This window comes from Gallinula chloropus (genome assembly GCF_964237585.1).
Source record: "Gallinula chloropus genome assembly, chromosome: Z".
In the NCBI taxonomy this organism is placed as follows: Eukaryota; Metazoa; Chordata; class Aves; order Gruiformes; family Rallidae; genus Gallinula; species Gallinula chloropus.
The window spans coordinates 52,383,206-52,396,756 of NC_140089.1; the positions used below are offsets into that span (position 1 = coordinate 52,383,206).

Consider the following 13,551-nt stretch of genomic DNA (forward strand, 5'->3'; position numbering starts at 1 on the left):
TTTCAGTTAGTGAAAAATTTGTCTCAAATTAACACCAACAATTTTTAGTGAAGATGATAGTTTAGCTCCTCCCAGAATACTTGTGCTTCGACCCTCTTTCATGCTATGTATTGACTTACCGAACATCTGCTCTCCGTGTTTAATTAGCAGGTGTGAAATTAGTGGTGTTGCACGGAGAAAGAGCTGTCCCAGTTACGCTGCTTGCCTGCACGTAGCCGGCATCCATGAGCGCAGGATGAATTTCACACTGCCATCTAGTGATACATGTCCGCTTTCCCCACTGTGCAGCAGAACAATGTTAAGAGCAAGGATTTTAATTCCCCAAGGCTGAATCTTGGGTCGCTTGTATCATGTGGCTTCCTGAGGAACAGTGATTGGTGACACATGAAATGGAGCACAGAGTCCTAGCCCCCAAGGAGCTTACACAGGACAACTGATGTAGACATCTAGACATCCTGAGAGGGAATTCCTAGCTAACTCTGGTGAAGCTTCTATTAGCTCTTCATGCCAAGTACTCATAGAAACCTAAGTAAGTGCATGCACCCTCCATTTTGGCAGTCTTGTCCTGAATGTTCACAAGCAAGATATTTGTGTTCCTCTTTATACACTATAACTTCTTTTCCTACCTTTTCCCCCTACTTTTTTCCTCTCTTTTCTGCAAATTCAGGGGCTATTCAAGTAGCAGAAGGTAAGATGTTCTTTTCACATGAGGCACAGGGAGGCCCAAAACTTGTTCCTCTCTCAACACTGTCAACAGCATCACTTCTGGTCCAGGAAAAGGCCTCTAGTTTTCGTAAAGTCTTGTGTACGCAGGGTGTACGTCCTTAAGCCAATAGATGAATTAAGATAAAAGGATGCTAGAAGGTGGGGAGGATCTGAACAGAGCAAATGACCATGTCACATTTACCCTGTGATTTCTGCTAGGTACAGATCATTCCTGCTTTAACGTCCAAGCACTGGATAACATATTGGGGAGAAAAATTGTTATTGATTTTAACAATTTTTCTTCCCTACTTCAGATTTTGTCCACTGTTAGCCTGCACTGAGTATACTCATATAGATGTACACATGGCAGTGTTATCCATTGCCAGAATCATATAGACCAGTCCAGGCTGCCAGGGATTCTGGAAAGGACCTGCTACAGGACAAAAATAATGTAGCTTTTACATTCAATCGCATTTTCTTTTACCCTCTCCCTTTAGAATATATTGTACCAAAATCCTGACAGTACAGCCCTAAAGGGAGAGAAAATGTTTTCAACTTCAGGTATTTAATGCACTTATTTAAAAGAAAAGCTAAATATCAAGGGATATTTGACACTTTTTGACTAAAAGTAAAATGCTTTACTGCCACATTGACGGTCTTGCCAAAACTCAGCCAAACATTTTTCAGATCAATCTGCCTTAAGCAGAAGGCATGCTGTGGAGACCTGCTGCCTATCCAAAAGCCACAGCAGTTATCACCACTTGAAACCAGTCCTGGAAAGCACAAAGCACACACCTTACCCCTGCAATGCCAGTAAGGCGCAGAAGGCACTGATGTTGGGAAAAGGGCACGAACTAGCCTGAGGAGCATTTTTCATATTATTGTACCCACGGTGCAGTACCTGGGACAACACCTGAGATACGGGGCTCAAGGTGTTAATGAAGGTATTTTCTCTCCATTTGTGTGCAGGGGGCATCAAAACCACAGCTGCAGTGTCTCCCCTGCCTATTCTGAACTTCCCTAGCATTTGCAAAGCCTCTGTGTGATCCCATGAGGGATGATTCCACACCATCACTTGATGTTGTTCCCTTAAGCCTTTGTCCTAAAAGCCACAGGAGCTTTAAGGCATTTTGTGCTTTTTGTAGGGGCCCATCTCTCCAGAAGCCCCTTGTCACCACCGCGATGCATGAATTGCCGGATAGCACTCAGGCAGAAGTGTTTCACGTGGCGCCTGCGATTAGGAACCTCACTGCTTCCCTGATGAAGGATACTGCTCCCATACAAGGCCCAGCTCAACAGCACTCTCCTAATCAGCTTCAGCACAGCCAGGCAGCCACTGATGAAAACAGTGCTAGCTGAGGACATTTTGTATTCAACAGATTAGGAGGGACTTGCCTGTTGTTTTGTCAGCCAAGTTGCAGAGACAATAAAATGGAAGTCAAAAACAGCTTAGACAGACAGACCAAGGCAAGAACACCAGCCTCTGATAAAAACAGACACAGGAAATTTTTAATAATTCTTTGTACCCCACTGGATGTACCAGATTTACAAAGCTCATTTCTAACAATACAGTTTCCCAATTACACACTGCTTTTGACTAGTAAAATTTTACATGAGAGTCACATCATTACACTCAATTTGTAACAACAGTAGATTTTCTGGTAGAGATGGAACCCTCAGGACAAATTTGTGTTTCCCCTCATCGTAGGCATTCAATACTGTAAGATCTTTCTCCTTACAGCTCATACATTTTGTCACATCCCCACTTCCTTTGAGAAAGATCCCGTCTCAGACACATTTTCAAAATAGATGTTTGGTAGCTGCAGTTGCAACCTGGCTGGGCAGCTCTGACAGCTCAGTATTTCTGAGTATGCCTGACTACCACAGAGCTGAGGTACCTTTTGAAGAAAATTTTAGAGCTTTCTTGCAATCCAAATCACAGTTACCAAACATTTGAAAGAAGAACATTTCTGTTAAAACATAACGACCTTTTTCTTTTAACTGGACTCCAATCTCCAGCATGGCTTCTTCTTAGGATTTTAATGATTTGTTTTGTAACATGTTTCCTAGGGGACCTTACCAACTACTTCTTTGAGCAAGCCAAAATCTGCTCTCTCCATATCTAGTGTTGAAGTTTTAGGAGGAGTTTTCCTCCTCTCACCAAAGACCTTAAATTCCACTACTTTGTGGTCACTATGGCCAAGACAGCCACCAACCTCCACTTCCCCCATAAGACCTTCTCTGTTTACAATCACAAGAACTAGGAGGGCATCTTTGCTTGTTGGCTCACTTCATTCCTGAACAAGGAAGTTATCATCCACTTGCTTTAGGAATCTCCTGGACCTGTTTGCATTAGCTGTGTGGCGTCTCTTAGTTCCTCGAAGAATAACTCATCAATGTTGTCATTCTGGCCAGACAGTCTATAGTGGACTCTCACTACGACATCCCCTTTATTTATTTGTCCCTTAATCCTTACCCAGAGACTCTCAACAGTGTCATTGCCAACTGACAGTTCTGTGCAGTCCAGGCCCTCCATTACATAAAATGCCACCCCCCCGCCCCCGATCTCCTTCCCTGCCTGTCTCTTCTGAAGAGCCTGTAACCATCCATCGCCACACACCAGTCACAGGACACTTCCCACCAGGTTTTGCTTAAGCCAGTGATGTCATACCTCTTGGTCTGAGCCAGGACTTCTAGCTCTTCTTGCTTGTTTCTCATTTCAGGTAAAAACATGTTACAAAACAAATGCATTACTTTTTCCTGAAGCCCTTGAGCATTCTGTTTAATCAGTGCTCCATATTTAATGTAGTTTCACAGAGGGACAATTCATGGTGGTAGAAACATACATTTTTCTCTTCTACGCTAGAACTTTAACTGTCATAAAAAAAATCCCAACAAAACCCACAAACAACTCCCTCTTCACTCACACAGAAAAGGGCATCCAAAAACCCCAACAAACCAGCAGGTAACAAGGCTCTGCAAGTTTGCAGCTCCTGTCCATTTTTAAAAGCTTGTGTGCAACTATAAGAATGTTTCCTATGCTGAGGGGAAAGCGGCAAAAACATTACCTAGCTTTCATATATTAATTACAGTACTCACAAGCAGTTTTTTAAAGACTGCATTGAATCAACACATTTCAAACATTTAAAATGTTAACTATGGTTTAATTACAACAGCAGCTTTTAGTGGTTATCACAAAGACTTTTCCTATTATGCTGTAAATAGTTAGTTCCTTTAATGAACATTTCCTATGAAGTATTTCCTATGAGGTTAGCACCTATGCAAAGAACACAGTTCACAACTGAGTTCCATTGAAAGCAGGGCAGATGCAGCACTTTTCTTGTATACATACACATGTCCCGGGCAGTTCTGTACCACAGATGCCTTCTATCCTGCACCAAGGGGAGGGGGGATGCCTCTTGGCTGAATACATACACAGAGTAGATATGAAAAGCCTACAGAAGCAACACCATCAAAACGTTTAACGCACACAGGTACCCACTATAACCATTCCTTCCCTTACAGTTCAGTGAACACACATAACATCACCAGTTAGTGATAATCTCTCCTGACCTATGACTTCAGTTTGGTCTGGTTGCTAATACGGAGATTAAAACCCAGATTTTCCACTGTCTGAACAGAATTCCAGGAAAAAGCGTAAGCAGATCTTCGGATGTTTTCAAAACATTTTTCCTGACTCTGTAGGTAAGCACTCAAGGCTTTGCTGAATACTTCAAGTATGTTGAAGGTTTCTGGGATGAGAATACTCCAGCGCAAAAGACACCTCGATGCAGTACAATCCAGTATACCTCAATGGGGATGTGTTACCTTCCTGTTGGCATCTTGTAAGGGCAGGCATGCTAAAAACTTCAGACAAGTGCCTTTTAGCACTTTTTATTACAAAAATGACACTTAGTGCTAGTTGCATAAAATTATGCCTGCTGTCAGTGTTGCCAAGTGCTCCTGCATGAGGCAACACCTACAGTGCCTGCTTGTACTAACCACAAGTAGGTTACTTTATATCCACTACAACTAAGTTACCTGCAGCCATGACTGCAGTATCTGATCTTTGTTAGGAATGGTGAGCAGGTAAGCTAGGGCAGGAGAAATCTGTTCAGTGTCCTATAAACAGTAGGAACGACTATGTATTTATTCCCAGAGAATACTTCCCAGAGAATAATTAAGTTTCAATACATGTTGTAGGTTTGTGTGGCAAGGTTTTGAGGTGGGGACACAACCCTGCAGGAGTGGCTTCTGTAAGGAGCTGCTAGAAGCTTTCCCTAGGTCTGACAGAGCCAAGACCAACTGGCTCAAGTACAGACCTGATGCTGACCAAGGTCAAGGCAATCAGCAATGCTGGTAACACCTCTGGAATAACATATTTAAGGAAAAAATGCAAGCAGCTGTTTTGGCCGCTAGAGGGAGTGAGAAGATGTAAAAACCTGTGCAGGCACCACGGCCAGGGGAGAAGAGGGGGAAGGAGGTGCTCCAGGTGCTGGAGGGCAGATCCCACCTGCAGCCCTTGGAGGACCCCACACTGGAGCAGGTGAAGACAAATGGAGAACGCTGTTACCCAGCAGAAAGCATGCACTAAGCCCTCGCCCGAGGAGGAAGGTGCAGTAGAGACAACTTGTGATGAACTGATCACAAACAACGCCCCTTCTCCACCTGTGACTCTGCCACCTCGGGGGAGGGAGAGAAATCTCCCTGAGAAGGGAGGGGTGGGGTGAGGTGTTTTAAGATTTGGAGGGTTTTTCCTACTCTTGTTTTACTGGGTACTTTCTTGGGAGGGAGTGGGGGGTCGTAATAGATGCATTTGACTCCTTGAGCCTGTTTTGCGCATGACACTAATTGCAGAATGATCATTCCTTGTCCTTACTTCAACTCCTAAGCCTCTCCATATATATTTTCTCCCCTGTCCAGCTGAGAAGGGGAGTGACAGGGTGAATTTGGTGGGTGTTTGGCCTCCAGCCAGAGTCAAACCATCACAATACATTTAATTACTTCGCCTAGAGCTAGCACCAGTAGCAGCAGCAAGCTAAGACTATGCAGCAAGCTGAGACTATATAGCACACTGCATACTTCTTCCACTGCAGTATTTCTTTACCAGGGGATACTAACGAAACTGGATTTTAAAAGTTGATAATCCTACTTATACTTCTTTAGAGCAAGCAGACCTTAGCACTGTTTTCTTCCACGTTCAGTTACTGGTGTGTGTCTGTCAGCGTGCTCTGTTCAGCGGCTGAGCTGTACTTGCTCTTAAGGGACAATCCAAGGTATCTCCAGTATTTCTTTCGGACAGTGTCTTTTTCTTCAGCCAGGATTTCACATAACTATGAAAGAAAATTGAGAGATTGGAGCATTATACCAAAAGCTGATGGAATTAATTATTTTTTAAAAATGCATGCAGTTCAGCCAGCATCTATCAGAAACACCGTTCTTAGCAACAATGCTTGTTTCATTAAGCAAATTTGCAGCTGTCTAGTGACCTCAAACAGATCTCAAATCCAGCCAGTAGTCAACCTGACACTGCACAAAAAAATCAGTAGTCTTATCTCAGTGTCAGCTGCTTCCCTGTGACTCGGTAGTTCCCTGGATCTTCCTTACGACCCTTCTGATGACTGGAGGCTTGCCAATGTGACAGCCATCTCTAAGAAGTGTTGGAGGGAAGATCTGGGGAACTACAGGCCTGTTAGCCTGACCTCAGTGCCAGGGAATATTATGTACATGACAACCAGGGGATCAGGCCCAGCCAGCATGGGTTCATGAAAGGCAAGTCTTGCCTGCCCAGCCTCATACCCTGCTATGACCAGGTGGATGAGGGAAAGTCCCTAGATGTAGCCCTCAGAACATACCTCCAATGCCTTGTTCAGTATTTCTTCTTTGTTATCACACTGGTTTTCAAGCATGTCTTCATATATATCCACAAGAAAGGCAATCAGATAGGGTGTACTGTGACTGTGTTGTAAATTCAGCAGATGTTCTAACAGATTTGTATACTTATAAAGGCAACGATCCTGTAGAATCCTAGGATAAAGGTTAAGATGCCTGAAAGTGATCAGCATGCAGCAACAATAATGTGGCAATGAGATAGTGTAGTTATGCTCAACTGAACAGAAATTACACTGAAAACATGCTCACTAGTTCCAACTCTATGCCCTTGAACTCAGCAATGTTACAGGTCAAGTTTTTAAAAGGGTTTTTTTTTTTTTTTTGAGAAATACCTGCAATCCTCCCACAAAAACTACAGGGCCAGAAACTTAGTGGAAAGTTGCCATAAAATTAGCTTAATATATTAACCCTTTGTGGAAGTTTCTGCCTGCCCACTTAAGCACACAACACTAGAGTGAACAGCAACAAGCTCTCTGCAGCTGAGAACTAGGCACAAGACACTTTCTGCAGATACTCTTTGCCCAAAGGGAACAATACCTTACCCTTCTAAATAGTTCCAGGCACTCTCATTATGTGGCGCTACTGTGATCATATCAAGAGTGTATCTGTGAGAAAAAGATAACAGGTCATGAACATATCCATTAACAATCCAGTCAAACTACCTAAATGTGCTCTGATGCTCCCAAATACATCACTCTAGCCTGTATTTCAGAATCCTTTGCAGATGAACTCAGTTGGGTCATAGATCAAAAACGTCTCACAATATAACCACAAGTCTCAGAAAGGCAGACATTATGAGAACTGTTTTAAGTTCTGTCATGGTTTCACCCCGGCTGAGGGCCAAGATCCACGCAGCTGCCTGCTCCTTAAAGGAAAAGAGCAGGTTAAAGGGAAGGGGGGGGGAGGGGGTGAGAAGTAAGGGAAGGGAAAAGGAAGAGGAAGGGGCAAATAACCCCAAAACCAAGAAATTAAGAGGCCCGTGGGTTGGGATAAGGATAGTTTACTAAGATAACAGAAAGATACAATATAGCAATGCTAACAGGACTTTAGAGCAAAAATATATGAAGCTGTTGATACACAATGCAGTTTCTCACCAAACCACACAACTCAGCCCGTGCCACCCAGAGCCGTCCCAGAACCCGACCGTCCCCCAAGAACCACGCGTCCTGGAGCCGCCCCAGGCCTTCCTCCCGTCAGCCCCCCCATATCCTGGGCAGGAGGTAACTGGCGTGGAATACTCTCTTTGGTCAGTTGGGTCACCTGTCCTGGCCTCGCCCCTCCTTTCTCATGAAGAGCTGAGAAAGTCCTTGACTGTCTGACAGCAATTAACAACATCAGGGTGTTATCAGCACTACTTTCATTTTAACTCTCAAATACAGCATTCATCTGCTGTTAGAAATGAATTTAACTCCATCCTGACCAAAACCAGGAAAAGTTCTGAAGTGTTCCACTTGCTGCACTGTGTACAATAATGAAACAGTTCTCAAAATTACAAGCAGTAATACTAAAAAACATTATATACTCTCCCAATATGCTAGAGGAATAACTTGTCTCTTATTGCTTAGAAATGGCAAGGGGCTGAAAAGGGGTGGAGTAATCAAAGCCTGAGCTTTGAGCTATGCTAACATGACTGCACGTAATATGTTCTCTCTTTTTTTTGTATCAGCCTGCCTTTCCATGGGCTTGCTCAAGTGCAGAGCTTGAGCTTTCAGCTCACACAGATTTCTGCAGTGCTTCTTTTAAGTGGCAGTCAGGCAACTCCTCTAAAAGCAAAGCAGTAAAAGGTACCTGCCACAGACTCACAAAGCCGCACCATATTAAGATACTTTACCTCTGCCCTTCCCCAGCATAACCCCCACTCAGCTGATTTTCAGACAGCATATGCTGACAAAAATTTCTATAAGCAGTACTGACAAAATCTGTCAATGAACCCTAAACCTTTTTTAATGCTCTGCAGTCACTATGACAACCATCAAGTTCACCAAGCAAGAAGCAGCCCAACTACATTTCTATAATGACACCTGGGAAGTCATAACCTGAGGTGGTCTGACTGTCAAAAGATGGCATCCAATTATCTTGAACATAGCATCATGTATAAACAAATCAAGAGAGGATGTAAAATCTAACCTTTGGAGGCAAAAAAAGCTTGAAATATCCAAGTCTAAGTCATGGAAATGTTTCAGATGTTTTCATCTGCATGGAAGTACAACTTACACCACTTTCCAAAGACAACCATGAAAGGTGGTGGGGACTGGGACCCCCTGTGAACTATGTATCAATTGTCCTATTCAGAGATTCAGTCTTTCTTCTGAAAAGTAACTCCAAAAAATTGCAATACTTCTTCACTTTAGACAAACACAATCATCAGCAGTCTGACGTGGAAAAAAAAAACATAAGGAAGCTTCCCTTACCACCATCAGTACTAAAATAAACAGCTAGAAGTTCAGTCTGTCTTCAGTTACAAACATATGACTTCAAAACAGTTTCCAAAGCTCATTTCCTCAAAACTAGCAAACTCACACAGGTGAGTTTCATGCTTTGGTCTTCGTGCTGACCATATACACCTGAAATTTTTCTTTTCCCAGGTGCACCAAATTCCTCACAAAAGCCAGTTCCTCTTCCTACAACTCAGGATCACATTATCTTTAAACCGTTGTGGCTACTGTACTACTAAACCAGCAATTCAGCACAACATTGCAAGTGTCCCTCTTTCCAAGCTTTCTAGGTGTAGGTTGTAAGATACTAATTCAACAGCACAACTTGCATGGTTCCAGTGTCATGGAATTCCTGCAGGTTGCTCCACTACAGCTAGTTGAGTACAACAAGCCAAAAGTTTTGTTTATGCCACAAAGGGGAGCATGCAATTCACAAGAACAGCTTGCCCAGGGTAAACATAGCTTTCTTTGGTACTACTGAACACATGTATACACACTAACACCTGATCTGCTACCCACAAAAGTGAGCCCAAAATCTGTGTTAGAAACAGGAAAGACAAGCCCACGGGGACTGTCAAAGTATTCCTTTGGTTTCATGTAATGGAGAATGCTTAATGTGAACATGAACAGCAGTACTAACTGGATTTCTCTGTCTAGGACTGCTGGGTTGTCATAGCCAGTGGTGTTGGAAATCACAAAGTGTCGCTGGTTCCAGACAGAGTTGTTTCTCACATCTTCCTTCAAAAGCTGGTCTATGTATTCCAGTTCATTGTCCCATAATTTGAACTCCTATGGAAAGGGAAAGAATGTCAAAATCAAAAGTTTATATATTTTAAAATACATTCTCCTTGCTCCTAAGTTCTCTGAACATTAGATGCAGAGACTCCTTTAAAGAAAGCAACAAAAAAGTTCAAAGAAAAATAAGGAAGGGTGCAGTAGGAACATGCTACACCATTCAGCTGCACACAATGACTCATCAACAAATTCACACACATAACAGTAATCAGTCAACAATAGACCCTTCTGAACTCACTTCCTAAAAGGCAACTTTATAGCTAACCTCTACCACACACTAAAATGCAATTGTTTTTTTCACTCATTCAGCCTTAAGAAGCAAAGTGCCAAACACAATTCAGATTGTATTTGAGAAAGAAATCTCTAAACTGAGCAGCTGATGCAGTGAATCAAGAGTTCTGTGGATACAATACCTGAATAACCCATTGTCTGTGTTGCCAAGCATGGTAATTTTTGGCATCTTGGTTAAGAATGTCAGCTATGAACTCAAGCTCCTGGGATGGATCCTGCAGCCACTCCACTAACACTCGTCTGTGATGCCTAAGGACACAGTGAGCAACTAATTTTAGAACAGTCTGAACAGTTTTTGTGAATGCATTGTCTGCATGAAAACAGCATATAGTAAGTGTACAGCTCAGGAAAAAATCCCACTGGTTAAATGCTTCAAATTAAATATACATTTCACTTGACTCTGAGAAAGATACAATGCCTACTTATATACAACAAATTCTAAGTGAACTTACTTCAGCAGAATAAAATTTTATATTATTACATAGTATCTGGAGCAGTAACAGTGCTGCTGTTTTGCCTATTCCCATTCATTCTCGATACACCCGACGAGCGTTAAGCAAACTCCAAGAGCCAATGAAAGAAAAACCACTATTTTCTATTTGTGTTTTCACTCACCTTTTCAGGAGTGTGTTTAATCTGTTAAGTCTTAATTTCAGTTTTTACACTACAAAAAGAGTAAAGACCTTTTTAGCATGTCATAATCATATGTTTAGAATAAACTGCTAAAGAGGACTTTGGTTCTAGTACTGGTGCAACTCATTTAACTCCTCCACTGCAGCAGATGCAGGAAACAACTCTTAGCAACTTTTACGATAAATGATCACAACTTATTCTAGACAATTTACAAAACAAAAATTACCTGCTGAAGAACTAAAGAGAAAACATGATTTTACCAAACTTGGTAGTTCTTTGGCTGATCTTCAATGATAGCTGTAATGTACTTAAGCTCCTCATGGAGATCCTTTCCCAGAGACCGCAAGAGGACTCTCCGGAAATGCCTGTATAAAAGCCAAGCGTTTGAACACTGCAATCAGCCTTCACAAAAATTCAGAGGACAACACAGAACCTTTGCTCACAGTTCTTCTAATAGACATGGAGATAAAACGAGCAAAAAACCTAAACCCTGTATCCAGTCCTGTTAAGGGCTATTCATACATTATCAAACAGTGGAGAGTTGTAATACAACTGGTTACAACAGTAAGTTATCTAAAAATCACAGCAATCCTGTTTCAAATTAACCTCTCTCTACCCACACGAGTCTTATAGTCACAGAAGCTATGACCTAAAATGCTTAAAATAATGTAAGCTTTCTGTTTTTTTATGCAAGTTAGAGGAATAAAGAAGTTACCTTCTCATGCTGATGTGTTAGAAAGCCCTACTCTGAATATCAGGAACTCAGTGTTTGTCACCTGACAGATCCTCTGAAAAGCACCACTTAGTAATTATTTAACAGGAAATGGTGGTTAACGTGCTTTTATGCATCCTCTTGAATTCAACCAAGGGCATCTTCAGCCTTTTGCCAAGGCCATGCTATCAGGTAAGTGATCCAATTTTAAACTGGAAAGTTCTTTTTCTCACTGATCTTGACCTTGATTAGTAATATCCTCAGAGGCAAATGAATGAAAATCACTGAATCAAAATGAGACACAGAAAATACTGAACAAAGGCTGTCTTCAGAAGCTTGCTGGAAGGCTGCACTACTCTGTGTAAACTCAACTAGTCATGCCCTGATTAGACTAACAAAAGTTGACAATCAAATGACAACAGAAATAACCCCAAGATTATCACTTACCATACTGTGTAGTTTGCAGCATTTAAGACAATAGCATCTGCTGTTAGCTTGAAAGCTCTTTCGCTTCTCTCATCCCGCCGCAGAACAGCCCGGAAGTAATCATAGACATCTTGAACTAAATACACAACAGCATCTTATCCAAGGCTAAGAGACAACAGTCTGGTAAGAGCGCGTGGTTAACAATCCTTTGAAGTTACTTCATTTTTAGGTACTTTAAATACACCTCTTTAAAACAATAGCTATGTATCGGTCTGACAGCACTGTTGATCAAAACCTCTATATGATATTAGGACACCGAAAAGCTGCAAAAGTCTTAAAAATACACCATCCGAATAATATCCCAAACAATACAAGATGTTCCTTGCTTACTCACACTACTTCCCCAGATGCAGTAGCTTCCTACAACCGAGCGCTAGACACGCTTTATTACACCAACCAGGCTGTCCACCGCATTACCTCTTAAGCCACCTGATTAGGAGAGCACCTCAGCTTCCAACATCTCAGATGAAGATGCAGCTTCAGTGATGCTCGGTGAAAGCGTCACGCACAAACACCGCAACACAACAGATACTACATTCTTTCTGGCACCGCTCTGGAGCACGTATTATACAAAACGTGAAACTTACATTTTTCACTGTAGATGATCTGAACAACAGGGTTTGGCCCATCATCTTGAAGGATCGGTTGAATATCTGCCCACTCCTTCCTGTCCCTGTAAAACACACGGTTTTGTCTTTTCAATGCTTCCGAACAGCTCAGAGGGCCACTCCAAGCCCCAAGCGCACGGCTACCACCTCCCGCCACGCGGTTTCCATTACCGCCACCGAGCTGCGGAGCACCGACCAGCACATAAACGAGCGTCAGAGGTCCCGGCATGCCGAACGGCACCGATACCCCGCTGGAAGGCAGCCCGCAGAGAAGAGGAGCGGAGAGGGATCGGCGCTCTCCCCGTCCGGCGGCTTTCAGCCGGGGCGGGAACGCGCCGGGTTCGCTTTCGGCTTTCTGCTCCGGCAGAGACAGCAGCGGCCGCGCTGACACCCCGCCTCACCGGTCCCTGCGCACTCCGCGCACAGCCAACCCTCTCTCCTTCCCTCCCCGCCCCAGCGCCGCGGCCCGCTGCCGCCGCCCCCCCACACCCCCCCCACCCCACGCCGCCTCCTCCCCCCCGCGCCCCCACCCCGCCACCGCCGCGACGGGTGCTCGCGGGGGGCCGCGCGCCTAACACGCGACACGACGCGCGACACGACGCGCTGCCGCCCTTGCACCCGTGGCGGGGTGGGGGGTGGGGGGGGGGAGAGGAGGAAAAGCTCCGTCCCCGCCGCTCGGCGGCCGCGCCGCCGTGGCCCAACCTGTACAGCACGTAGCCACCATCGTCCTCCACCTCCTCCTCCTGCTCGTCCTTCTCTTCCAGCAGCTGCCTGAAACCGTTCTCCGACTTGGGGTCGCCTTCACCCTTCACATGCAGCTCCACTGTGGCCTCACCACCCTCTACTGCCATTGCCTCTTACCGCTTCCGGGGCCTAGTGGAGCTGTGGGGACCGGCACGGCGGTGGGGGCAGAGCGGCCGCCTGCCTCTCTATCGCCCCCTGCTAGCGCGGAGGGCGAGGGTTGTGCCGAGGCGGCCCGGCCGGGGCTGAGCGA

At 44.1% G+C, this 13,551-nt stretch overlaps 1 protein-coding gene across 1 annotated transcript; it reads right to left on the reverse strand.

Annotated features, from left to right (window-relative positions):
- Window positions 1–3,280: 3,280 nt before the first annotated feature.
- On the reverse strand, window positions 3,281–13,408 carry FNTA (farnesyltransferase, CAAX box, subunit alpha; the record flags this gene model as incomplete). The annotated part of the gene is made up of 9 exons (XM_084278418.1): window positions 3,281–6,038; window positions 6,561–6,732; window positions 7,140–7,202; window positions 9,673–9,821; window positions 10,241–10,367; window positions 11,012–11,116; window positions 11,911–12,025; window positions 12,537–12,622; window positions 13,260–13,408. The coding sequence occupies 9 exons, from the start codon at window positions 13,406–13,408 to the stop codon at window positions 5,910–5,912; spliced, it is 1,095 nt and encodes a 364-aa protein (XP_084134544.1). The 3' UTR covers window positions 3,281–5,909.
- Window positions 13,409–13,551: the final 143 nt, after the last annotated feature.